General features: G+C 40.5%; 3 protein-coding genes across 3 annotated transcripts; 1 reads left to right on the forward strand and 2 right to left on the reverse strand.

Moving 5' to 3' along the window:
• Window positions 1-8,401: 8,401 nt before the first annotated feature.
• On the reverse strand, window positions 8,402-10,621 carry LOC6528969 (tektin-4). Its single transcript, XM_002089965.4, has 3 exons — window positions 10,133-10,621; window positions 9,773-10,047; window positions 8,402-9,707 (listed from the first exon to the last, which is right to left on the reverse strand). The coding sequence occupies exons 1-3, from the start codon at window positions 10,490-10,492 to the stop codon at window positions 8,585-8,587; spliced, it is 1,758 nt and encodes a 585-aa protein (XP_002090001.1). The 5' UTR covers window positions 10,493-10,621; the 3' UTR covers window positions 8,402-8,584.
• Window positions 10,622-10,797: 176 nt separating this feature from the next.
• Window positions 10,798-12,279, reverse strand: LOC6528970. The gene is made up of 2 exons (XM_002089966.4): window positions 12,158-12,279; window positions 10,798-12,106 (listed from the first exon to the last, which is right to left on the reverse strand). Exons 1-2 carry the CDS (start codon window positions 12,159-12,161, stop codon window positions 10,893-10,895), a joined length of 1,218 nt encoding a protein of 405 aa, XP_002090002.1. The 5' UTR covers window positions 12,162-12,279; the 3' UTR covers window positions 10,798-10,892.
• A 14,245-nt stretch (window positions 12,280-26,524) lies between these two features.
• LOC6528971 (phenoloxidase-activating factor 2) lies at window positions 26,525-27,424 on the forward strand. The gene has a single exon (XM_002089967.2). The coding sequence runs from the start codon at window positions 26,525-26,527 to the stop codon at window positions 27,422-27,424; it is 900 nt and encodes a 299-aa protein (XP_002090003.2).
• The last annotated feature ends 317 nt before the right edge of the window (window positions 27,425-27,741 follow it).

The raw sequence follows: 27,741 nt of genomic DNA on the forward strand, positions 1-27,741 counted from the left end.
ATTTCCCTGTACCCCGATTTCGATTAGTCATAAAGCTCTGTCCGGCAAACGTATGAGTGCACTAGGTGGCAACTGTCTGGAATGAACCCATTGCCAGCCCAGGAACAGAAATCGGTGGATCGGGGGATTCCCGGGCTTCGAGCAGACGGACGGTGGCCGATTAGTGCTGCGAACATGAAAAACAGATATGCTAACGTGGCAAACAGCCGCAACAATCGGAGGTAGACCTGCCACGCCCACCGGCGTTCAGGACCGAGCCAATAAAGTGTTTAACATTTTCGTCCGTACATTTTAATGGGGAAATGAAACAATTTTGGTGCCAACGACGGGTGGTGGGTGTGCAGTGGGCGGTGGTGGGGCGTGGCGCACAGCGGAATCCACGCCTATATGCAGATTAAGCGCGCATTTAACAATTTTACGCTGCATACATTTAGGCTACTGGCGGGTACATCGAAATTCTCAGCCAGAGTTCCCATTCACTCGACGTGGTTGTTGCATCAATAAATTAAATGCAGATTTCCCTTTTCGTACATGCAAGTAAGCCAGGCCAGCGAATTCGGTTCAATATCGTGGCAACCAGCAACAGCTCGGCAGTTAGGAGTGTCAGGGAAATTGTTGCATGCAGTTAATTATTTTGCACGGGTTTTTGTGCATTGCAACATCCACTTTCCCCGGCTACTGATTGAAATAAAACATGCCCGCTACCGGGCTTAATTAAATAAGACCAAACGGCACGAAGTTGTTTGGTTTAAATTATCATGATGCCCTCTTTTCCGAAAAGAAAACTTGATCAGAAGTCGAGGAGAAAATTCTTCGATACCATTTTGCGGCAGGCGTGGACATTTTTGGGCAACTCGAGCAACAGGAAACCACCAAGCACTGAGGAAAAGAAATCTTATACTTCAGATGTCATTTTATTAAAATATTTCTATGAATATTTTTCTGCATAATACGTTTGACAGCCATATGAACAATTACCTGGTGGTGTTGGTGTTCCTAACGCATAATATGGTCCGAATTCACCAAAACTTAAACTATAGACATGGTCAAAACCATGGTTTCTATATTCGCCATCAAGAGAAGGTCCGGTCAGCGGGGGAAATCCCGGACCAGAAGACGGCCAATAGCTCTGAAAATACCATACTCCATACTTTCACACAGATAACAAACCTGATAAGAGTTATGCTTACTTTTGTTGTAGAGCTTGCTTTTGTGGAAATCTATTAGGGGATACACTTTCAATACATACAACATATATGCACAAAAGTCAAACCACAAGTCCAAGCTGAGGCTCTTTAGCTAAACAAGAGTGTTTTGAGGAAACTTATATTGTTGGCACAACTTTCGTCCCATTTGTTCATATTTTATAAGTTTTATCAGCCTGACCAGCCATAAATTTTACAGATATCCTTGAACCTGCTATCAGCGTTCTGTACCGGTGTAAATGTAAATGTAAATTGTAATGCAAATAAAAATAAATAAAGTAAGTAAGTAAAAAAAATTCCAGCATGGAATACTAAATATTTCGATAACTTTTACCAGAGTCATTCTGTAATAAATTCAAAGTGGGTTTTTTAATTCCTTAACATATTCATTTTAACAATTATTGATTATTAATAATTTCAGTTATTCGACTTCTGTCGAATATTTACAGTGCACTAGAAGGGAGATTGTATGTCAAGCGTGCTCAAACCTGGACAAAGTCCATTCAAACACACACAGGCTTTGGCCAACTCTTGGGGTAACCAAATCCAATTGGCCAACCTTCGTTTGCGATTTCAGAAACCAAATCTGGTAATGGAAGGGTGAGAATCGAGACCGGGACTATACGTGTGATAAATAAGGCTTTCGGTGGTCAGCTCTTTCCTACCTCAACGTTTTCCGTTTACCTGGCAGCCATTTTCGGCTATTTCCCCTACAAAACTTTCAGCTACCTAACTTCAGTTGGATAACAATTTTCCTTTCGCCATTCGCTTTTGAATTTTTTGTGTGCTGGTTTTTTTTGGTCTCCGCTTTCCTCCGGTTCGGATTCGTCCTCAGTTTTTAGTGAAATTTGCATTTTGCTTGATTTACGGAAAGATTTGAGGCTATTGCAACGCAACTTTGATGTGTGTATCAATTTAGCCAAGTGTTAAGGTTAAGGATTCGGATTGCATTTGTCCTAGCTCTCCATGTTGTTTGTCCTGGTAAGCATGTAGTTATTGCTTTAGTTGGAAAACGAATGCTGGAAAAGGGGAATACCAAACGCTGATTAGGCGACCGCACAGATAAGTCAGTTGGCACTGCATTTAGTTGATCAAAGATGCTTTTTTAGTGTCCATAACACGCTTACCAAGCTTTCCCTATTATAAGATACTATTAAACCAATTAAAATTAAAAGCAGATATATTTCAAGGAATTATTGATACTCGTAGTTTAATTCAAACCTTTAGTTGATTAAAGCCAGATGTACATTCTATTGATAAGAAGATTATATGAATTTCTTAATGAATTGCTTTACTATAATAAGATTTTCTTTGCTTTCATCGCAGTCTGTTTCTAATACGACTCGCATGCATATACCGTTGTCCCCCACATTTAAATGCATCTTCTCGTGGAAGCCCTACCTTAAACGCGCATTAATTTCGCCGAAAAAACGTGCCATACTTTGTGGCCGTAATTTGCTTGAGCGCTCTCCTAACGACTTTTCTCACAAAAGTCATAACCTGCCAGGCAGACAAACGCAGACGAACAAACAAACCAACGACTTAAGTGCAAACAATTAAAAGACAAACAGCTCAATGCTGGCTCACACCCAAAAATGCTGGCAAGCGAACACCCACACATACGGATTCGCAAATAAGGACTTCACAGAATGGATGGGTGCGACTGAAGAACAAGTTTTTTCTGCCGGCTCAAAAGTCAGTCGAGCTATGACATCTGAGTTTGAGTTTTACACACTTTGACAGGAGAGATTGTAAATGAGAAGTTTAGCGGAAACGGTGTGGGGATTTAAGATGGCTACGTTAGAAGGCAAGTGGTACTGTCACCTATGATCATTTGGCGGATTTCAAGAAATGTATTAAGTGTTAATTGTTAATGATTTCCCACGTATTAAACAAGAAAAGTAATTTAAAGATTTTAAAATTTAAAAAAAATGAGATAAGGCAAGCTTTATTGTTTCTTAGCAGAAGATGGAAGTTATAGTAAGCTTGTATTCCTGATAGATTGTAATTAAAGCATATATTATTACAAAGACAGAGTTGAAAAAGAAGATAGGCTCAGAAACAATTTTTGAAGATATACTTTTATGGCATTCCCCTTTTGGTATTTGTTTCAGAGAATTTCAGCATTGTGTTAAAATTCTGTTAAAAAACCACCTCATTACATTGCATATATTAAGTGCGTAGAACGTGTCAGAATCTGGGACTGTCTTACACTTCTTCACTTGGTCCTTTTCTCCTCAGGTATGTCATTCAATCATTTCTAAAGGTGGAGCGTCAACACATTCCTCGTAATAAAATGCCCGACAATCTGGCTCGTGCTGGAATTTGGAATTTCGATTTTTCAGGTAACGTCAACACGGAGAAAAGATGAGTGCTGGGAAATGGAGAGGCGAATGGGGTGGGTTGGGAACTTGATGGACTGGGGCTAATCTCCAGGCGACCGCCAAACCGCACATTAGCCGGGGATGTGCTGGGAAATGCTCTGCAAACATTTGGGCTTGACAGCGAACAAAAAATCGTGCATTGACGATGATAACGAGCTGGCCCCAGCTGACATCGCCCCGTCCATCGACCATCGGTCCCTGCATATTCACGCCGCATTAGCGCTCGGTGACCAGCGTTCCGGGCCTGCAAACCGGACACAGAGGAGCGCATTTGGGTTTGGTTTCGGCATTTCGGGTTTCGTGTTTTTGGGGCGGGTCTGAAGCTTGTGGCTCCCGCCGCTCTACCTCGGTTGATGCATTTGACACGATCCACTGATTTCCGGCCCGCTGACCCACCCAACTGAATTTGGGGAATGACGTCGGCATGGGTGGCACTCGGTCTGGCCACGTCGAATCGGCCAACTTGCTAGCTAAACATATGCTAATCGGCTTTTTGCCTCAGGTGGGGCAGATGCAGGTGAAATGCTATGAAATGCATCAAATGTCTGCGGCTCGCAGCCAGCGAATCGCTGTCTAACTTGCAGCAAGCAACTGGAGTATGCTACTATTATACCCATTACTCGTAGAGTAAGAGGGTATACTAGATACGTTAAAAAGTATGTAACAGGCAGAAGGAAACGTTTTCGACCATATAAAGTATATATATTCCTGATCAGGATCAATAGCCGAGTCCATCTGGCCATGTCCGTCTGTCCGTCCGTCCGTATGAACGTCGAGATCTTAGGAACTATAAAAACTAGAAAGCTTATATTAAGCATGCACATTCCAGAGACATAGACGCAGAGCAAGTTTTTCGATTCATGTTGTCTAACGCGCACAAACCGCCTAAAACTGCGACGCCCGTACTTTTGAAAAATGTTTTTTTTTTAGCCATTTTTATTGCCACGCCCACCCTAACGCCCACAAACCGCCCCAAACTACCTGAAAACTTAAAATTTTTCGCATTTTTGTTTGTCTTGTATATTTAACTCTATTTGCCAACAATCTTTTTGCCACACCCACTCTAACGCTCACAAACGCCAAAAAACGGTCAGTGTTGAAATTTCTCTTCGCGCTTTAACTGAGTAACGGGTATTAGATAGTCCGGGACTACAGCGTTTTGTTTTTTCACTTGTTTTTGAATTCGTTTTCAAATACTCATACAATCTTAGATTAATCGGAGTTTTTTCATGAAATATATTTAATTTTCTTTGAAGACTGCACTAGAAAATTTTATAATTTACCGCTTCTGCATTTAAAATATTTTAAAAACTAACAGTTGAATTTGCAATTGTATTTATTTGTATTTTAACACTAATTAAAAAGCATGCCAACACTTTACCGCGAACTTTCCACCGAGTCGTGTGGATATAAAGCGAAAGTTGAACCTCCGCTCACAACCTGACAAGCGGTAAAAATATTATCTTTTATTAGCATAATGAAGTCATAAACAGTGCTGTAGTTAACCCGCAAAGTCAACAAGTCAACAGCAGCAGATAAAATCATCAGTCGCCCACATTAACTTCAATTCGCTCCCTCGCACACGCACCATTGCATTCAGAAGCTCTTGCACTCTGCACTCCCTTTAGACCTGATAAGCGATCGCAAAAAGGGAAACTCATTCTACCCATTTACATGCAACGCAGGCAGGGCGGAAACGGAAGTGCCGAGGCAGCTCTGAAATAATATCAAAAATGGCTGCCGGAGGCGGCAACAAAAAGTTGCAGCTGGTCACAAATCATCTTAGGAGCTACGTGCTGCAGCCGATGCCAGTGTTGTAAAATGCTAACGAGCCCCGGCAACCTTTGTTGTCCTGGCACGCCCACTGGCGCCTCTTCTGGTGGGCCGTCCTTTCGTCCTTTATACCATCATCATCGTCGTCCTTGTCGTTGTCGCCGATGTCGTCGCTTTGAGTGACTTTGGCATGAATGCGGAAGGTGGCCGGCAACTAATTTAGCTGCCTTTGCAAAGTCAGCGGCATTTCATTTCGTGGGATTATCCGCGGCTGGTGTTCTGGGAATTGGGTTTTCGCAGCATCCTTGAAGGAGTGAAACCATTTTGGAAAGGCAATGATTTAGGCACTTTTTAGAAAACTTAGAAAAACAATAAGAATGTACTTTTACAATTACTTAAAAAGTCGTACTATAAAATGGGTTATTATGCAGAGCTTTGTTCCTATATTTAGGACAAACCTTAACTTCCCAACTGCCGAAAACGAATGCCGGAACTCCTTGTCAAAGTTACCGTCTACGACTCAGTTTCAGCTAGGAGCAGCTGCTGGCACCTGTGAGCAGCTCGGCAACTCGGGCAGCAGTTGCAGGCTGCAACTATAAAATACCAATTTACTCCGCAAGCCGTTAGTATACTTTCTTGGCAACGGGACTCGCCTGCCCTCCGTTCATCCTGCCATCCTGCCGCACAATCCCTACTCCGATTCCGATTTCGGCTGGCATTCCTTGCCCTGAATCTGGAAAGGATGCTGGCGGTACGCCGAGTGTGTGCGGATGGGTATTCCTCGTTCTGCTCTCTGGGCTTTCTTTTAGTCAGAGCCATTTTATGTATTTTTATGGTAGGTTGCAGCCACTGATGCTGCTGCCGCTTGGCCCGGAAAGCGGAAACCGAAAATTGCTACTTATTATGTTACTAACTTTGTGTTGCCAACACAGCTCGACTCCTTCTGTCCCAACTCCTTGTGTATGTCTGCGTGCGTGTTTGTGGAGGTATGTAGACGGGGCTCGTTGTTGGCTGGTGTGATAATGTCAGGTTTTGTTAAAATTAAATTGCATGTCTTGCTGCGTTGAAGTTAAATTATGGCCTCCCAGGGTCGAAGGTGTGGCATTCAACTTTACATATCCAACTGGGAATAGTTTCAGGAAAAATTTTTACCTGGAGTATCTGGCATTCAGCTTTAAAAGGCCCGTAGAATACAGCTGTGGGGCATACAAAAAATAATAGAAACTCAGACACAAACGCACAGGAAAATCCGTCGGGACATCAAACAATTTTTTAAAGACTCATGTTGACTATTTTTTGTACTTTTTTGACGTTTTCGGATTTCTTTCTCGCAGTTTCCCAGCGGGGTAGCAGAAATATAACATTTTTTGCGTTCCACCGCAAACAGTATGCAACAGATTTTTTCTTAGCCACATGGTGCCAGGACAAAAACAGTCGACCATTTTTGCAAGCGCGCTCCACCGCCAAAATGTATGCAATGTTCCCTTTTACTTCCACTTTCCTCTTATTTTTTAGTTGACTGCGATAACCACACGCTGTGATTTTTACCGGCATTACGAAATATTAACAGCATACAGCAAACATAAGAAAAACGATTTTTGCTTTTTAAGACAAGCAGTTACTAGAGGCGAAGGAAAATTTTGAGTAATGGGTGTTTGATGGCCCTGCGACTTGCTGAGTGGTAATGGACTTCTCTTGAAAATAAATACACATGTGCAAAAATAAATAATGAAATACTATATTTGTCATTCATAGGCAATTTCGGAAAAACTATTTTGATAAATAAATTTATTTAATGTAAATTAGGTAAGGACACATATCGGTTTTAAAAAATTAAGCTATATTAGTTGTATGTAGTATGTTGATGATGCTACTAAGCAAACAAAGCTTTGCAAAGGAGAAACACAATTCTCTGGTTCTCGCCTACTACACCAACATATTTGCCAAGCAATTAAAATATAGCCTTAAGTAAACCCACCTTCAGATCAATCATCTATTGTCCTTGACCTGGACATTAGCAAAGCGATACAATCGCTAAAGCATCAACCCTACTGGCAAGCTTTAGCACCATCCTATGGCAGCATTGGCCAATATAAAAACAACACGTTTCCAGGCAATAAATCTTGGATGGCGAATGTTTTGCACGTATGCGGAAGAAAGAAAAACTACAGAGACTAGACCAGAAACACATGCAACTTAAGACAGACAGAAGACGCGTCGCATTCTGGGTATCTATTTTTCATGTGCATTTAAAAGAATAGGATCGCTGTGACCCTTGGAAATAGTACACAATTATGGCAACTAAATTTGCAAAAGGGAAAATAACCTGAATGAGCCAAAACGTTTACCATTTTCAATTGGAAATTCCTGCATGCCGTTCTCCGTTTGCATCGTAATTTATTGGCTTCCCTGCAAAATTGTTTTCGAGCACCTCGAGCGAGGGTATTTGGCCAAACTGTCCCTATATTTGCCGCTACAAGGAAGGCAAACATTAACGAATGTTCAAGCACCTCCGTATCAATATCAGTCCGCTGCCACGCCCCCTTTTCCATCCCGTTCGTGTATCTCTAAATTGAGTACGTGTTGTTCTAGCTGTTGAACGTGTTTCGGTAAGTACTTGGGCCAATACGTGTATGTGTGTGTTTGGTTGGACGTGTGTGTGTGTAGGGCACCGGGAAGTTGGCAACATATTTCTTTCAGTTATATGGTTTTCCAAACGTGTCTGATTGCCCTCTAATGGCATTTTATTGCATTTATTAAAAATAACTTAAGGCTAATACGAACATCAGGCAATTAGAAGCTTAAGTTGTATGGCTTGAAATGCCTTAAACACCTGAAGAAACCCTAATACATTAACGGCTGTAATAAATAATACAAATTAGCTTTTGTTTTTTGAAATCGAAACTAAACTTTTACATTTGTTTTATTATTAAATAACTTCTTGGAATTTTAATTATCGCTTAGAGTTGTTATCTTGTTGTTATAATAACAAGATAACAACTTCTTTTAAGCAAATAAAAATTTGAATAAACCAATATCTATTGTCAATGTTTTGGAAGTAAACCTTCATTTATTCAAATACTTATTTACTTGTAAATTTTGAATGTGATGTCGGACTCACATTTACAACAACATTTACGTTTAAATCAGCACTGGATAATTTAGACTTCTTCGCGAGTTATGTGTTTAAACTCATAAATTTAGACATTGTGGTCAGCCATTCTAAGATGTGGCAGCACCACTCAATGTATTAGCCGAAGGATAATAGGATCGCATAAGCATACAACGCTCCCGATCGATGAAAAGGCTACGCCTCTTTAACATAATCTCTCGTTCGAGTCGGGCACGGGAATTTACAAGGTCCGTCTTGACCCGCTCCGCTTCCTCTAGTTCATGAAGAAGGGCTGAAACGCTGCTTTGGATGGTGTGCACCCCATCTATGAGCTCCTGCTGGGCCAAGTCCCGGCAGTTCTCCACATTTGGCCGATAGCTGCGGTTGTCCATGCGGGTTTGGGCCACCTTCATGGAGGCATCAAAGGAGCTAATGCGTCGCTTCATCTGCTCAATGCGGTTCTCCACATCGGCTAGGCCCTGCAGTATATTCTTGAGATCATTCTCGAACCGTTGCACCGCCTCTTGGGTGCAGTTGATCCTCGAGGTGAGGGCTTTTTCAACGACATCGGCCTGTGTGCGAATATCTCTGGCCGCGTTCATTAGTGTCGAGTTCAAAGTGTTTCGCAGAGTCACTGACTTAAGGCGACACTTTTCGCATTCGTCCAGGGTCTCCATGCTGAAATGTTCCCAGTACTTTTCAGATGCTTGTTCCGGTGGCTGACGCACGGCTCCCGGTCGGAACATGATTGTCCTGGAGCAGTTATTCAACCCGGTATTTACGGTATCAATCTCGTAGGCCTCCTTCTTGTCACTCCAGTCGTATTCCAGGCGCTGCCTAGCCGTGCGATTCTCAACCTGCTGCGTATTGAAGTCGTCCAGTGTTTTCATCAATAACCTTCGGATTTCAGCGATAAGGGCCAGCTCGTTGACCAGCTCCTCTTCCACCTGGTCGCGAACCAACTCGGTATCTGGTCGTGTGGCCCTCTTCTCAATGCACTCCTTAGCTATGGATTCCGGTACGCCCAAAACCACCATGGACTTCCGCAGCTTTATCCGCTCCACTTCCATTGTGGATATCTCATCGGCCATCGCCTTGATGGCGTTCTCCAATGTATTCTTCCATTTACCAATCAACTGCGACCGGATCCTGAGCTTGTCGGTGGTTTCCTTTTGCGACTTGGCCACCAGGGCAGAGAGCCTTAGGAATTCGGTGGTCGAACTAAACCGGTTTCTGTGGATTAGATTTCAGAGTTTTGCGGTTTAGTAACTCGAGGTCCTGATATTCTGTATCCGTACTTATCCGCCCTGCCCAAGCTTCCGTTGACGACCTGCACAGTCTCGTGGTTCCTGGTCCGCCATTCATTGGGACTATATCGGGTGATCGAGTAGCGGTCCACAACGGGTCTCGTACCCGTTATCCCGGCCATGGGGCTCCAATCCACCTTGCCGGACGCCCAAGGACCAATTGGACCCATGGGCATCAGCTGGTCCTTGTGAGGCAACTCATCACCCTGTTGGGGCAAGTAGCACGGTGGATTTTGCAAATCATCCGCTTCGGGGTTCATGGAACGCTGTGCAGAAAGAGAGCCACATTTTGTAAATTATGAATATATGTTTGCCATATTTTTAAACATTTTATCCATTAACTCAGCTCACCGCAAACTGCACTTCCTCCATTTTGAGTGGTTTGTGCGATTGCATATATTGTTCGGCTCGCATGTCGGCCAACTGCATCTGTTGTTGGTCAACTCCTGCTTGGAGATCCGCCTGTAGCTTCTGATGCTCCTGGGCGGAACCCATGATATTATGGACCAGGTGCTGTTGAGCAGCCTCATCGGGGTGGGGCGTCAAGGCTACTAGGGCGGGCTGCGGTGGCTTTTTCAGTCGGTGCGAGGGTGGTTCCGTCGGCAGGGGACAGATTAGCGGAGCCGGGCAAGCGGACCCCGGATTTAATTCAATGGTCCTGCCCTTACACTCGGGATTCGCCTCCGGCGATTTCTTCTCCAAGCAATTCATTATTGCTTAACTTATAACTAACTGGTAAAAATAAGAAAATATCAGGTGGATTGTAAAGTGTACGAATAACTTGCGTTTGGTGTTGGGCAAAGACTAATATTGAAAATTTTTGACGATTGTTTGAAGGGTGCAAACAAAGAAATGGGTTGCTGGGGTGCCTCATTGTTTAGTTCGGCTATTGGCAACGGTTACTATATTGTATTGTATTTCTCGAATTGAGAATATCACACCATTTTATATGTCCGTACATTATTTTTATTTTAATTTAATTAACACTCTAATAACAAAATACAATACACGAGACATTAAATAAGACCTTTCTGAATCTATTTATAGGATTAATTGCCCAATGAGCACTTGAAATTTAGAAAACACACCAGATACCTAATTCAGGATAAACCTATCCCTTCGCCATATTCTGGAAAAACATGATTGAGAACTCGAGGACATTGCTGGGCTTGTACCGCAGCAGATTGAGCACATAATCCTGCATAAAATCGGCAAGCTGTGAATTGCTGCTTAGATAGCTGGTGGCATTCTCGTAATTGAGGGCTTTGAGTTCTTGGAACTTGCGAGCCAACTGTGTGTTCTGGCGCCACATCAGTTCCAATTTGGGCAGGACGGGTTCCTTTCTCTTCGGTGGCATGCAGGCCGCATGCAAAAGGTAGTTATAGCCGCGCCAATAGTGCAGAACAATCCGGCCCTCAGGAGTCATGAAGGTCTCGGCCACATCCTGCAGTTCGTCGTTGAAGCACTGCTGGGTGAAGATGTGCACGACGTTCTTGTATGTGCGATAGAAAATGCGCACCTCCTTGCGCTCCTTGGAAACCACCAGATTGCAGCGAAGGACCCGGCCATACAAATTCATTGTGTAATACTCGAAGTCGCCCACAAAGTTGTTGCACACCAGGTGTCTCATCAGCAGCATGATCCCGCCATCCAGGACGAACACGTGATCGCGATCCTTGATATCGATGCGGGCCTTAAAGCGCTGCACTTCTTCGTTGATTTTCGTTTCGCGAATAGCGGTAAGCATCAAGTCAGCATGGTTTCGCAGCTCCAGCGTCTTCTCCACCCGAGTATTATCGATTCGATCGAACTCCGATCTCTTCTCGCAGATAAGGAGGAACCTATCATCGTACTTCCCCTTCAACTGGTGGCCACACTCCGTCAGACCCTTGCCCTTCTTCATCTTACTGCTGCTGAAGATCACATAGCCATCGTAGGATTCCTCCACATTTAAACAGAACCGTCCAATTTGCTCAAGTTCCCGCTCAAAGAAAATTTTTAGGTTTTCATTCAACTTGCAGTTTGTATTCCGCAGCTTCGAGATGAACAACTGTTCCTTAAAAATTATCGCCTGTTTGGTGGGCATAAATTGCTTGGGATTGATGCCCCAGTCGCACACCTTAAACTGATCATCAGACGGCTCAATCGGTCGCAAAAGGGCCGAGATGATACTTGACACACTGATCTCATCCTGGGCATCCAGCTTGTCCAGTTCCTCGCAGGCATCGTTGGCGGCACGCTTCTTGTTTGGATCTCGAAACTGTTCCATGTCACAGGTCACGAAAAGCGGCGGATCCAGCCGCAACTCCTGTTGTCCTTGAGCATCTGCAGGGAGTTGTATATTATTTACCTCTCAAATTAAACATTAATTCGTACCCATTCTTTGGATTATACAGTCTAATTTTTGTGTTTCTAAGTTAACCTGCCCCAAATTTCAGGTGTCCTAGTTTATCTGACTGTTACCAGTAAAAGTTGTAAGCCATAGCTAGCTTGGCCACATTATTGTTAATATATTATTTCATTTGAAAAATATTGCGGTAGTTACTGTTTCGCTTCTATTAACCCTCGCCTTTTGAAAGACTGCGCAAATTTCTGTTATTTTTGCTCCACATTCATGACAAAACTTTGTGTTTTGATTACCCCTGGTGTGACGTCCAAGAACTTATCTTGGCAATTAGTCGGAGCGTCTAAGTAACGCTCTCCGGGAACTTCTAGAAGTGAGCAACTTTGGAGTGGCCCCGGAGTGCAATGATGCCATCAAAATTGGCGCTGCAACCAGCGGCGGAACAAAGAGCAGAAAGCCTGACATGGTCCTCAACTAATTGCAAGGCCAACAGCTCTTCAGACGATTTAAAGAGCGACAAACGCGACAAGTGTAAGGAAGGGAAACAGGTCGAATGTAAGTTGGACCCTCAATGGCCGGCAACCATAAAGGGTCGCAGGACGAAGGACACGCTCCTTGTAGTTGCCTCATTAAAAGGCAAGGAGCGTGTGCGAGTGTAAATAGTTAAAGGTGGACGCACATACACGTACACGGTCCCAGATAAAAGGAGGCACAAAGGATAAACAATAAATAAAATGACTGGCCTTCGAGACAGAGCAATATTAAATTTGTTATTAAGCTTGTAATTATTTGCTGAGCCGGAAATGTAGGCATCTGCCTGCTCCCGTTGCTTCATTTTAACAGAGCGAATTACGCCCGATGAAAATGAAAATATAAATAAATTATGCAAAAGACAAAGACAATGCGCTCTTTTTTTATTCCTTTCACTGCTTTTCATTCAGGATGGAGATCTCTCGTTGTCCGCTTATTTCACAGTCAAGTAAACTTTGAAAGAGAGGATACTCGAAAGGACAAAGGAGGTCCAAGGTCCTGAGGCGAGGACCGAGTCTTACCCTGCACTGAACAAATAGGGGCGATCGCCATTCGAATGCTGAATTAATGCCAAAGTCAATAGTTAACTCAGTGGATTATTTTAACCACATGGCACCTGAACATTTCCCAAATATTTAAACTTTAATAACATTTCATAAAATCATTATTATAAACATTGAGAAGTTACTGCATTGAAAAATTCTATAAAATGCGGAATGTTTATATAATTTGTTCGTGTAAAGCTATTAGTAAATGTAGTACCAGAAAACAGTATATTAATAAAGCTATTTTACAGGCAAATTAAACATATTCTTTCAGTGCTTTTAGTGCGCTGGAATTCTCATTAATTTGTTATGCATTTCTCTCTACGCGTAAATTAACTACAATTGTTTCTGCGACGTCCACTTACATTTAATCTTTGTCTTCATCTGCACACACTTTTCATTCGTTTGGGTCATTCATTGCGCATTCATTTCAGGCCTCATTCATTTCCTCTGCATTTGTTTTGCATTTCTCGTCATTGTTCGCCCTTTAACCTGCCTGTAGCACACTGGCACGCCCCTTGAGTGCTAAAATAAATCAAATGTACGAATGTGTGTGTGGGTCCAAAGAGGAACTGACACAAAAAAAACGAACAGAAAAAAATACTAAAAAAGTGAAAACAAATCTTAAATGAAAATTGTAACCGCTGCGGCTGTGCAAAAAGCCATTGGGAAACCGTTGGGAATGAGAAAAACTGCGCGGGGAGGCGGGAAAATGGAGCGGCGGAATAAGGAAAACTGTTGGTAATCTCCAGGCCCACATGTATCGGGCTTGTGGGTTTTGGATTGCGGATTGGGTGGCGGTGGGGGCTTAAGGGTCAGTAATAAATGTCATGATATGAAATTTATTTACGCGCTGCGAAAAACCAAAGCAAAGGAATGCAATAACAACAGAGCCAAGGACCAAGTACAGAGAACAAGAATCGGAAGGACAATACTCATACACAAACACACACACTTACTGTACGCCTTGGCCAAATCGCAAAAGACAATTAAAATGGAATGCCAAAGAAGAATTCCAAAGGACCGAAACGAATGATACAAAACCTTGATTCAAACTTGGCCATTGATAGGAGAAATAATTGCCAAGCGCAGTAGAAATCATATTTTACAAATATTCGGTCATGTCAAGAGTATTATGATTTGCTCGATAAACTACTCTAAATCTAAAATTCAAAGATTAAAATTCAAACAAAATTTCTGGTAAAACATACTTAAATTACCATCTAAATAAACTTACTAATGCTTTTATAACAATGATTGCTTATATCCTTACCACCTCTTATACCATATTATACATATAAAATACCCCATTTTAAAAAGTATTTTGAGGTATTCGTCAGCTAACTGAAAGCGTCTGAGATTTCCTTGACATCGTCCTTCACAAAGACACCTGCAATTACACACGAGACACGCAAGAAGAGCCGAGCAAATAGAAGCTCAGCTTCAGTGCTGATAGCAAAGTAAATAATACAGATTTTCGCAATTTTTCTGTAATTAACACATGCCCCATTCCAAGGAGAAAATGGGAGAACACCTTAAAAAACACACATGCCATATATCATGCACGTATATCGCACGCTTGTCTGAAAGTTGAGGGGGCGGTCAAAAAGGACTCTCGACTGCTGCAGGCATGAAACCTGAGACTAGGTTTCTGGAGAAGGGGTAAGGTTAGGGATTGTGGGGTGGATTCGCTTAGGAGGTTCTCGGTTAACACATAAAGCACAAAAGTGTTGTCAGCTCGCATCGCATTTTATGAGCTGTTCATGTGAAAGGACTTGCAAGCCATCTCCTTGTTATGTTAGTGTTTTGCTCATGTCAAGTTTAAGTGGCACGACTCCCAGCCGAATTGTCATGTTTCGCTTATGGCAATTTGGAACGGAACAATGTTTACAAACTCCCAGTAGTAAAAGGAGTTAATTCGGTAATGAGCTGTCAAAGGAAAAAAACGGTAAGCGAAATGTCGGTCATTTGGAGGACAAAATAATATTTTTGTGTTGTACTACCTTTCCTATTCAATTTCAAATTATATTTCTTGCTCTGATTTCATAATTTATACTGGTAATTCAAAGTTATCGAAATTAAGATCACCATATTCAGTCCCCAAACTTTCTCAAATACTGTGAATAACACAACAGCTTTATTATATAAAATGCAAATTATTTTGAAATTTAATTTCGTTGTACAATCCAAGTGAGTATTATCAAGTACAGTCACTCCATGTTTTCCCTTCTGCCGTTTTGCATTGACAAGCAAACAAACCCCGAAACTCGGGAAAACTGCAGTGAAAACGGAAAACTTGGGGCTAGGTGTTGTATTGTTGGTGTTGTGGTAACAGGTGTGTTGGAAAAGCTGAAAAACAAGCGAAACGCGCCGAGCTCACAGTCTGTGGTAAAAGTTGATTGTTGTCTGGCTTTGTTTCATTTTAGAATAATTTTAATTCTTTTCTTTTTCATTTCAAAGTTTTATCCACAATTTTACTCTATTATTATTCCTGTATTTGTAAAATCCTATTTACATTGCATAATATTCCGAAAATATGGTAAATCACCCACTTTGTTTATAGATTTTAAACTAGATGGGTAAAAAGTTGTATTTGTCTGGCAAGCTGGCTAACAATAACCTAATTAAACGCAAGCATTTGTGAAACTTTCAATATAAATAATAAACCTCAGCTATTTTCGAGGTAACATAACCAAATAAAAGCCCCGAAAAATATGAGTACTTTAAAAAGATTTTTACCAAGCCAGACAGCGTCAATTAATTTCGCAACTTTATTAATTAGCTCACAACAAACTTGTAACTGTATGCATAAGAGATCAACAAACGGTGAACAATAGGAAATATTTAAAAGTAAAGTCTGGAAAGAGTACAACGCTCATAATAAGCCAATTATAACATTAAAAGCGCGAAAGAATAGAGGCGTCCGTGATAGGTGTGATACGTTATTAAAATTAATTGCAATGTATGTAAGTAATTCGAAGATATCAAGGTCAGGCCGAGTTTGTCAGGTAGTTATTAAGAGCATCGTGGGGCCTAAAAATATTTTCCGAATTTTAATCTTTTCAGAACGGAAAAGCGATGAATAGCGCTTCTCCAATTAAACTCATAAATATGAACCCCTTTCCATGCATTTCGTTCACCACCAAAGTTCTTTAAAAACTGTTTGCAAAAGTGTAAAGTGAAAGCAAATATATTTGCAGGCGCATAAAAAACCCATGAAAACTGGCGAGTGACATGTGAAAGGAGTGGAAGGATGTGCATGTGGATATGGACGAGGATGTGGATGTGGCACAGGATAGCTGGCAGGCAGTTGGGCGTAAACCACTCAAAGGCGCAAATAAATACACCGCCCGCATATAGGAGGTTGGCGAGGTGCTTTGTTTGCCCCGCTGTGTATATGTTTGTGTAGGCTCACGTATGCCCCTGAATGTGTGTGTTAATTTGCCAACACAGACACGTACACACAGGCAAACAGCGTTTAAGAGATTTGCCAAAAGAGAAAGTTCGCACCTGAAAGACATCCCAGCGCTAAAGTGTTTACCTTGTCATTCCTATTAATTTGTTCGCGCTACATAATGGCTGTGTCAATATTTTTCAAACATTTTCTAAAACGTTACAAGTCCTTGAAAATAGGCACAGGCAGAGCAAAGGAAAATATTTTGAATAGGACTTACACATACGAATAAAGGACGTAGATAATTATACTCATTAGTAAGGCAAAGGAGTGTGGTTCACACCTAAGTCAATGAAAATAAACCGTTTATTTGATTTTTTTAAATCGCAAAAACTGACTTCAAAATATAATCGATTTTGAATCTTCCACTAGTAAGGGAACTAAGCAAGCAACTGTACAAGCAAATACGCCTAAATTGCGACTACACATGGCCAACCCCGCAGCGGGATAAAATCGCACCGCTGGCAGGCAGGGCATATCAATCAAGGTTTTGAAAGGGACTCCATTGTGCGTTAACAAGTGGCACGTTGTCGGATTGATACACAGGCTCAAAAAAGCGAGGAATAGAAAAGCAGGGCAGGGACAAGCCAAAAAGCGAAACCAAGCCAACCATGATGTATCTATAACTGAGCCTTGGCTTTTCCCAACCTTTTGCTAGCTTCAGTTTTGTGCCGAAAGACCAGTCTACTGTACTATCCAAACGACAGTTGTTAGTACACCTGGAAAAAAGTCGGATGTTAATATGCTAATAATTCTGACATTTCTTTTTAAGAAAAAATTTAAAAAATAAAGAAATTTGCTAGATTTAAATCAATTTTATGAGCGTGCAATTTACATTTTCTAAACCATTTCAAGATTCTTCCAGTGCATGATTGTGATTTGCTGTATTTCGGGGTGATTCTTACTCCGCGTGTAGATGCTGGCTGCAACTCAAACATCAACAGTTGCACTACTACTTGCAGGTTCCTTCGGATGGAGCTGTATCTGCTCTCGTTTGGCGGAGTATGTCACCGACAACGTGGCTTGCACACGAGTTTGGCAGGACAAAAGATGGCAAGCGACTGGGATCCAGGGATAGGCATCTGGGGGATTGTGCTCGAACAAGTCATCAGCCATGTACAGGAAGTTAGTTAGGCGGGCCCAGACTCCCATCCAAGAGCCAGTCTCATTCCCAGTTGTGGCTCTGCCAAAATGACACCAGCGACAAGCTGTTTAAACAGCAAATTACATGCAGACTTGGAACTTGCTTCAAAATATACAGCATGTAAAATGGACAATCTGACTTTAAAGTCGTCAGCTCACCAGATTTTTTGTACAATTCCCCAATCGTTGGTGGTATTTTGAATATGCCTTCATATTGCATTTTCCACCTTTTTAACCCAGAATATGGCTGATATTGTTGGCGTTGAAATCACATACATACATACTAGTACATCCATATCTGTAGGCCGCGCCCGAGTTTTGCTTTTGGGCTTGTTGAGGCACAAAAGTGCACTCGGCTATTGAAAATCCAACAACTGATAGCACCAGGCGCTGCATACAAAGTAGCCTAGGGAAAAACAACTAGAAAAGCGATGAACAAAACTCCTCAGAAGGTGACGGACTCCTAATACTCTTTGTATAAATAACAAGCCATTCAAACTAAGAGCTTATTTAAATGATAAAAAAATAGTATTTCAACTATGTAGTACGTTTCCTTTTAATTAATCAATGTCGATTCTTGAATTTCTAAATACATTCTGGTGTACTAATTATCTACTAAAGTCCTTACTTGTAGTAAATTTCACTACATTTTTCCTATCCACATTTAACCTTCTTCAACTTTAAAACCATATTTGCCCCTCCGAAAAGTTGTTCTTGTTAAATATTATACTTTACTTAAAAGACTATCCAGCTGTACGACACAAAAGGTTGGACTTAGAAAGGAAGTCCAGGGAAAAATAGAAAATGCAACCAAGGAGAGAGGCATAATATGCAGAAAAACAACAATAAACTCTTTGGGGACTTCTTTCCATACATATTAAAGCGAAATATCCTTCCTGCTCTTTAAAATTAAAAGTTTTAGGCAAATATCCTCTCCATTCATTCATCATCGTTTGCTGACTAATTGATTTAAGTTTCCTTTCGAACTCATTAGGTTCTCTAACACCCCCGAAGTCGGCAAAATATATGAAAATAATTTTTTACTATTGTGGAAGCAAGGACATGAGGAAAGTTGACGCAAAAGTTCTTGGATAATTGATTTGCATGGGGAATAACCCAATTTGGGTACATACAATATCTAGCTTGATTGCAAAATTCGGTGGTAACCGAAAGCAAGTATAGCACAGAGGTTTGAGGTAAGAGCATGAAATCTATTAAAATTTATGAAATCTATTACTCCTCGTCGACAAATCTTCAAAATGAATGAATTTTTAATGCTTTAATGTTATGCAAAATATTATTAAACTAGATATTATTAAATATCTTTTTCTTTCATTATGGAACGGCGATATGTTAAAGCCGACCTTTCATTGTACACAACTTATAGCAAATAAACACATCATACGTTTTTATTACAAAAATTGTGTCAAACATTTTTGATAAGCATCAGGCATTGTACATCAATGAAAAAACGACAATAATACATAGCACAAAAAAGAAGCAAATTGTCTACAAAATGGTTGACAGGCAATTTGCCTATACACATTTACCCACCCAAATGTTTCGTCATTATACTACCCGAATTTCCCTCTGCTTTCAGCTTTTCCTAACATGTGAAATGAGCAATTTTCACATATTTGTATGACAACATTTATGCCACACACTCAGACGAAGCTGAAGCAACATTAAGTCATAAAAATAAATAGTTGGACGGAGAGAGCGACGATATCGAGCAGTTATATTCGAAACGGAGTCAAGGCAACGCCTCATTTGGGAAATGGTGCCCTAGAAAGGCACCCAGCCCCTGGTTTTTTAATGCTGATGGGGCTGCTCTGACACCACCCACTTCAGTTGACGGCGATAGTGCAGCCGTAAAATTCAGACTATTTCTTTGTATAATTTGTCAACAAATAGATTTTTATTTGAAAGATGCTAAGAACGTAACAATTGGGAACAAATAATTTTTATTTCTAAATTGTAATACGAAAGTCAAAATGAAGAATATTTGTTGTACATACTATAGTTATTCAGTATCAGTCATATAAACTTTTATCCTTAAGTTCTATCAACAATAAAATTACCCCACCATTATAAAACTAACAAAGTTTTAAAATGCGTTTCGCTCTCATCTAATAAATGGACATCGTCCGTTTTACCAACTTTTTAAAACTTCATCGATTCATTTTTTATATGAAAAGAATGAAATCAAAAAAACAATCGCAAAACTCTCTTCTCGATGTTGCAGACAAATTAAAAGTAAGCACGTCTAAGTTTCAACTAAAATATGTAGAAAGTCCAGAACAAACTTACTAGAAATACTAGGAAATGAACTTCAAAATAATCCCAACAAGACAATTAGTAATCGTAGGGGAAAATCGGGAGGCGAGTGCAAAAGTGCTTGAGCTCGGATATATAATGAACAGGCCATGTCAAAGTTGCACTCGGCGGTGGCACTTGATAATTTTGTTTTGCTTCCCGCTTAATCGCTCCCCCGAGAACAATGCATCCTGGCTTGGTCCTGGCCACGTCAGGCGCCACGCCTGGATGCTCGACACCCAGCAATGTTGGCAGCATCACCGGATAACTGTCGAACGAATTGATATTGTTTACTTTTAATTAAAAGCATTTTGCTTCGCTGGCTTCTAGCCACAGCACATTGAGCAGCTCTCCGGCAAGGACACGATTTCACATCGATGACTGACAAGGAGCGAGATTCTAGTTCCTAACTGCAATCACAAACAAGTAAACTGAGAAAAAAGCATGCCAATGTGATTGATTTAGCAGCCACAGCCTGTGATTTCAAGGTTTATATATGCATTTTTTGATTTTTAAGTTAGCAACTAAAAATGGATTGTAATTAAAAATAGGAAAGGGGTAAGCTGTTCCCTCCGTGTGAATGCTTTTTTAATCTAAGTCATTGGCTTCTCAACTTCCACCTCAAGAGTCTCTGATGGCCGCGTCTTTTCTAATGAAAATCGAACTGTCTATGTCAATAAGTTACTTTTGATGCATTTCACGATATCTTAGCTTTTAAAGATAACGTTTAAGATAAAATCGGACATTTTACCAATCATGAGATTTGACAGAGAAACTTAAAGCATTAACCCTTGAAAATGTCAGGCTGGAATTCAACATATTTTATGTCCATTTTCTTCCGACTTATAATTAAAATCCTGGCGCCAGGCCTTAACCTTTTTTAGACGCCTTGAACACAAGTTTTTCCACCGAAAGTGTTTAGTTGTGAAAAAAATGTGCTTAAGAATTTATGTTGAGAAAAGTTCTGTCGCCATCAAAGTAATCTAAAGTCTTCGTGAGTCTTTACCAAAAAAGTTTATCGTAGTTTTCGTAAAGGCCTATCTCTTTAAAGTTTCACCTGCCCAGATAAAGTCGCAAACTTCTGCGTTCATTTCAAAATTAATTAAACGTTTAAGACTGTCCCGGCGCCACTCTTGAATAAGTAAACTTCGTAGAGATTTCGATTGGCGAAGGACAATGGCAACATTTAATTGGGGCTCTCGATAATAATTGGCCACAAGCCGCTTAAGGTGTACTCACGAACATTTTTGCCGGCATCCTAAAGCTCGCAGACCGGAAAATTCAGCACAAAATCCATTCAGCTTTTTGTGTGCCGGGACTTTAGTCAACTTATCGCCGAGAACAGTGTATACTTATAATGCTATATAAGTTTATACTTACGCTGGTATTACGTTTTCTTACCCTTCTAAGGCAGTTTCCTATGTCGCAGACTAAGCGGCTTAAACAATGAACTTTATTTTGTCTGCGATTGATATCAATTCTGTCAGACTCAAAAGCCAATAAATAGTAATAAATATAAATAGCCATCGGATGACGAGGTTCAGTTACAGGCTGATAGGGGGATTCATTAGAAAATGTATATGTGGAAAAATATAAATATACTCGGATATAAATAAATTAGTTGATTGTGCTGACTTTGCGTCACATATTTAAGGAAAGACGCTTCGCTATTAAAAAGTTTGTAAACAATCTTAAAGAATGTATTGTTTTACGTAATTAAAACTCACAACTACTCTCATTAATACCAGGCACTATTTATTGGTAAGGGCAACCACATTTAGTAAAAGTCAGAAATTTTCTAAAACCATATCATATCCGGAATTACGCCGACATGGGACTAATTAGACGACTCTTGCAATATTAAGCCGGCCGAAAACATAATAGGTATAATCAGTGGACTGAGCCAAATCAAACCATAAAATTAAACTGCAAGCTCATCGAAATGTTCATACATGAACTCGGCAATGCAGTTTGATTGATAAACCCCATGCAGGGCTGAAACTGGATATAATGAAGTAACCCGACCCACGATTTCGAACCCAATTCCGACCAATCGACAACACTTCATGCAATTTGCAGCAAATCAAACTAAACATCATATGCGTATACTCGATATTGGTGTGCAGGCTTGTGTGTTGTGCAAATAGTTTGCGCAGATTTTAGCAGTAAAATAAATTGTTCCAATTTATACTGGAAATGGTAGCGTTTGGAATTCGTGGGGAAATAACCCACGGCAACTATCGGAAAACTGTTTCAAATAAATACAATGTAATTATTGAGCCGTACAATGCACTCATACACACATATCCATTCACATACAAATGCAATCAGGAATTTCGTAATTATATTTGGGAAGCTGTTAATCACAAAATGCGCGGCCTATGCAAATATCACATCCAGGTAAGCTGCAGCCTTGAGCAGAATTCACAATCTGAATAATGTATGCTCTTTAATAAGAGGTAGCCGAGTTCCTGATGAACCTTGATATTTTCCACAACAGTAATGAAGTTATAAAATATCCATACTCTTATTTGTTGCATTTTTATAATAAATAACATTTAGTTTACCTAAAAAACATTTTGCAGTAGTATACCTTTAGTTCTTTTAGAAATAAAACAATGTATTACAAAGTGGTATAACATACTTAAAACCAACGGATTAGAGGAACAAAGTGTCGTGCGATACACTCTTAACCGACAACGCTTGTGTTTGCATAAATATTTTATCACTTTATTATACGGACTCCAATACAGAGTTTTGGCACTTTAGCTGTGGCAATTTGCATATGGTGGCCCAGCGCAGTAGCTTGCATATTGGGAAATTAACCAAATACGCCGCTGATTTGTTGAAAATTCTGTTAATTTATTTGTTTATCGAATATATATGTATGTATGGGGCGTTCGAGCCTCTTTCGCATATATGTAAACATATGGCATAATAAGTGACCGTATGCAAATTACGATGCGCCTTTATACACATGGATTTCATGTTTGCAGCATGGCAGTCATTCGTTTATTTGCCGGTGGCCCCTGTCAACATTGTGACAGCAAGCTTACACGCATAAAAATTTTAATTAGAAAAGCTGTAAAAATATATCAAGCATTTTCACACATTTTGCAGCAGTCCGGCAGTCGCAAGTATAATGTCTAAATGCTAAAATAATATAACCAGTGACATACGAGTATATGATGTAAATAAATTTTGGTTAATGAATAAAGATAAAGAGTGAATTTTAAAAATAGTAATAATATTATACTTTCGACGATCAAAACGAGTGACTTAGCCACTTAAGTCCCCTGATTAATTCGATATCCCTGCCAATTATATTCGAAGTTAATTGGCCAAAAATCCCTCCACTCATTGAGTCGATGGAGCGTTCTGCGACGAGAATAAAGCCCCAGATGCCAAAAGGTGTGAATCGGTTATCATTGGCGTTAAGTACCGCCACGTCCACGTCACGCCCTCTGCGAAATTCCTCCCCTGGGCGGTGTGTACGGATAATATTGCTGATGCTCTTGCGATGCTTCCGCAAAATTCAATCAATATAATTGCAACACTTTAGCAAGGGACTTTGCCGGGATCACACACACCCACATGCACACAAGTGTATGTGCCACGTATACGATATAAAGTTCAATTCACCTACACCTGCACACTTCCTAACTGTGAATGTAACCAAGGCAAATTGCGTAAACAATGTAAAGCGTTTCAAATTTATACGTCGGACCCAAAAACTTGCCCCAAAGAAACCGGCGACAACAGCAACTGATGACGAGCTAAAAAACCAGTAAAACGACCCAAACATAAACCAGAAAACGTGTGCTTGTGTGTAGAGGAAAGTGGCAAATATAGAAAGAGACGACATTCGTGTATTTTCGCCCAGAAGTTTATGCACTTAATTAAGCCCCAGCTACCATAGAGGATACACTCGAGAATGGTTCACTGACATAAATCAATAGAAAGGTGCGCTCTATTATACAAAAAGTAAAATAACCATGCGCAGAACTTAAAATTTATATTTCACTATAGGTTTTATACATTCATTGTTTAGTCAATTCGTCCGCACTAAAATGTAACTTAATCGATTTTCACAGTGCATATAGAATAGAAGTAGACACAACAACTGTGTTGAGTGGAACAAATATAGGGGTGCTCGAGTACATTCGCCTTAAGGTCCCTGGAACAAAGTTTGCCATTTCGTTGGGTGGACGTAAAATGTGTCGCAGAATTACTCAAAACTCGAACTCAACTTTTCACCCACACACACATGCATTGCAAGGAAAGGATGTGGAAAGTGTGGTGAACTTGTACCCACAGCTGTGACTTTGAAAATACATTCAATCATTTTCTGAAAGTTTCCCCGGATACGTACTTTATTTATAGTTTTCAGCTGAGAGAACGGCCCCTCCTCGTCCAAAGTAAATCTAATTAAATGTATATTTATTAATCAGCCATGCACAATTTATGCTTTGTTTACTTCAAAATAAGGTTAACAGTCTAATTTGCCTAATGGTCCCAGGTCATGATGCGTTTCACGCCTAATTAATACAACCAATTGGTTTAATTTTTGTGGCTGTCAGCAATAAATTAATTTCATATTTAGCGAATAATATTTCTTGCGAAAAATAAAATGCCCATTGCTAGTGTTACACCAAGCGGGGCAAAAAAACCAATTTGGTTTTATCATGAAGTAATTAGCAGGTTAAAAGAATTGGAGATTAAACTAATACAAAACAGTAGTGTATATGTAATAAAAGAGTCACAAATTATTAATTTGAGGAAAGCATATTTTATTTATTGCCGATATATTGGCCTTAAACCCTTTTTTTTTTAATTAAAGATTAATTATAGATAATTAAACTAATAACATGTAAAATAAATTCTTTTATTTTAACCGTGTATTTCACCATTGAAAAAACACTTTTATTTAATTAAATGCATTACAATAAGATTGTATACACTTTTCTTAAACAGAAGGCATGAGTTACTCATCGTTATGATTAAAAGGTAATCCAATACAAATCCTCAAAATTCAATATGCACTTTATTAGATTTGCTCGCTCAGCGTTTTGCTTATAAAATCCCCCATTGCTGATTAGAGAACGGCGCATTCGCCTTGATATAATTTTCTTATTCTTATATAAATCCATTTGAAATGCAACTTTTGCGCTAACGCATAAATCTTCAGCACAAATTGCAAACAAGCAGGGCAGGGGCTGAAAAGAAGGCAGCAAAGCGTAGCTGCGAAGCAGTCGAAGCATGTGTTGTGCCACTCCACGTGCACATATACACACAGATGTGTACTATATAAAAGTGTGTATCCAGATGCCTGTTTGTATATATATTGTCGCAACATCAGTCAGGATTAGTTGTAGAAGTTTACCAGTACGACTAGTGGCCCCATCTTGTTTGCCATGCTGTAACCGTCACACAGAACGCTCCAACATGCTGCCAGTGGTACCGCCCATAACCCACAGCCCAGCGCTTTCTCCCCTACCAGCTCCCACTCTCCAACCAAAACAGCCACCCAACCACCCAGCCACTCAACCACCCACCTCCCAGCCGCTGCTGGTAGCCTTGTCCTTGTGTTGTGTCTTGTCTTGTTGAAGTTTTCTACACTGACGTTGTTGTAACTGGCTTTGGCTGTTTGTCTTGTCTATTCCATTCCATCGGAATGTGTGCCGGGGTAGTAGCTCCCATTTTGTTTGCTTAACTCATTTCCGTTGAAATGGCCATAAAAATTAGTTAGGTAAAGTTCCGCTAAACGTAAAATTCAAATCTTTTATAATAGCGCAATTCAGAGAGCTCAAATCAAGAGTGAATATCGAGTATTCAAACGGCCATTCGACCTGACATATGGAAATGGCCGGATGCCGAGTCGATCTTGCAATCGTGATCGAAAATATATATGCTCTCTATTGGATTGGAAACGCTATCTTCAACCTGATAAATACTTTTCAACGAAATCAAGTTTACCCTTTTACTCTACGAATTACTGGTAAAACAACGACAAACGTATATAATGCAATCCATTCATCCGTCAGCGATTAAAATTTTAAAGAAATCAGAACCCTTTACTATTTGTTTTTGTGGAATATCACTCTTTTGAAGCCAGTTTGCATTGTACAAGTGACGAGAATGGATCTCATGTACAGGAAAGTTTCTATTTTGTGCCTACTCCTGGCTTTGTATGATTCTGGTGCAACTCCTTGCTGGGATTTTATGAAAAACACGTGTGTGGCGAGGCAACTCTGCAGGATCGCCGCAGAAACTGAATTCCCCGTCTGTCAGTTACGCCATCTAAGCAGGGTATACTGGGAATGTCCTCCTACGCAAATCTGCTGTCACAAATCGAATGTGGTAATAGTCGTAAAATGGATTAAGCTAAACTGGTGACATAAAATAACCGAATGCATTTTAAGCTTATAGGTCAAGTTCCGAAGTTTGATCCCTCGCGTCCACTTCAATGTGGCCACGTTAACAGTCCAGAACTGACCTCCATGATGAAGGGTAATCAATACACAGCCCGAGAGGCGGAAGTGCCATGGATGGTGGCTCTTCTGTATGCTAGAAATCATCTTTATTTTGCTGGCGGCTCCCTAATTGCTCCAGATGTTGTGCTAACAGCGACTTCCATCACAGAAAAACTAAACGAAGACCAGCTAGTTGTAAGGGCTGGCGAATGGGACTTGCTAACCAAACAAGAGCAAGGGAAACATGAGGATGTGCCCATCAGGAAGATTGTACGACACATTGCCTTCAATAGGACAACTGGAGCCAACAATGTGGCCCTTTTATTTCTCAAAAGACCGCTGGACCTGACCCACCATATAAACCTCATTTGCCTTCCACCATCGAATCGCAACTTTATTTATAACCGTTGCATTGTCAGTGGCTGGGGTAAGAAGAACTTAGAGGACAACGCCTACATGAATGTTCAGAAGAAAATTTATGTGCCATTGGTGGACAGATCTAGTTGCCAGCGACAACTAAAAGGATTCTTGGGCGCAAGCTTCCATCTCGATAACAGCCTGATGTGTGCCGGCGGAGAGATTGGCAAGGATTCGTGCAAAGGCGATGGAGGTTCCCCACTGGCCTGTCCCCTCCAAAGCGATCCTTATCGATATGAGCAGGTGGGGATCGTCAACTATGGATTAGGATGTGGAAGTGCTGTTCCTGCTGTATACACTGATGTTTCAAAAATGCGGCCCTGGATTGACTACCAGATCCAAGAGAACGCATTCGCTTATCAACAACTAAATGCAGAAGATGGAGAAAAACTAAGAAGTGAATACCTTAGAAACTTGTAATATAAGTTCTGTTCTTAAAAATAACAGATATTTACTTAAAATTAGAGTAGTGATCATATTACCGGAAAGTAAAAGCATCCGTTATTAAAAAAATAAGGATATTTCCGAACCGTTCGTCCGAAAACATTTAATTCCAATATCAACCAGCGTGGGATGTTGGGTATTAATTAGCTAAAACAGCTAGTTCATATAACAAGCTGCGTTCATTCTGCTACTTTCGGCTAATTGTGGACTTGGGGTCGTTTCATTGATTTATGGATGCTAATTTCAACGCATGGCGTTCAAAGTATTAAATAATAAACTCTATTCCTCCAGGA

The sequence above is a fragment of the Drosophila yakuba genome, chromosome 2L (genome assembly GCF_016746365.2).
Source record: "Drosophila yakuba strain Tai18E2 chromosome 2L, Prin_Dyak_Tai18E2_2.1, whole genome shotgun sequence".
Classification (NCBI taxonomy): Eukaryota; Metazoa; Arthropoda; class Insecta; order Diptera; family Drosophilidae; genus Drosophila; species Drosophila yakuba.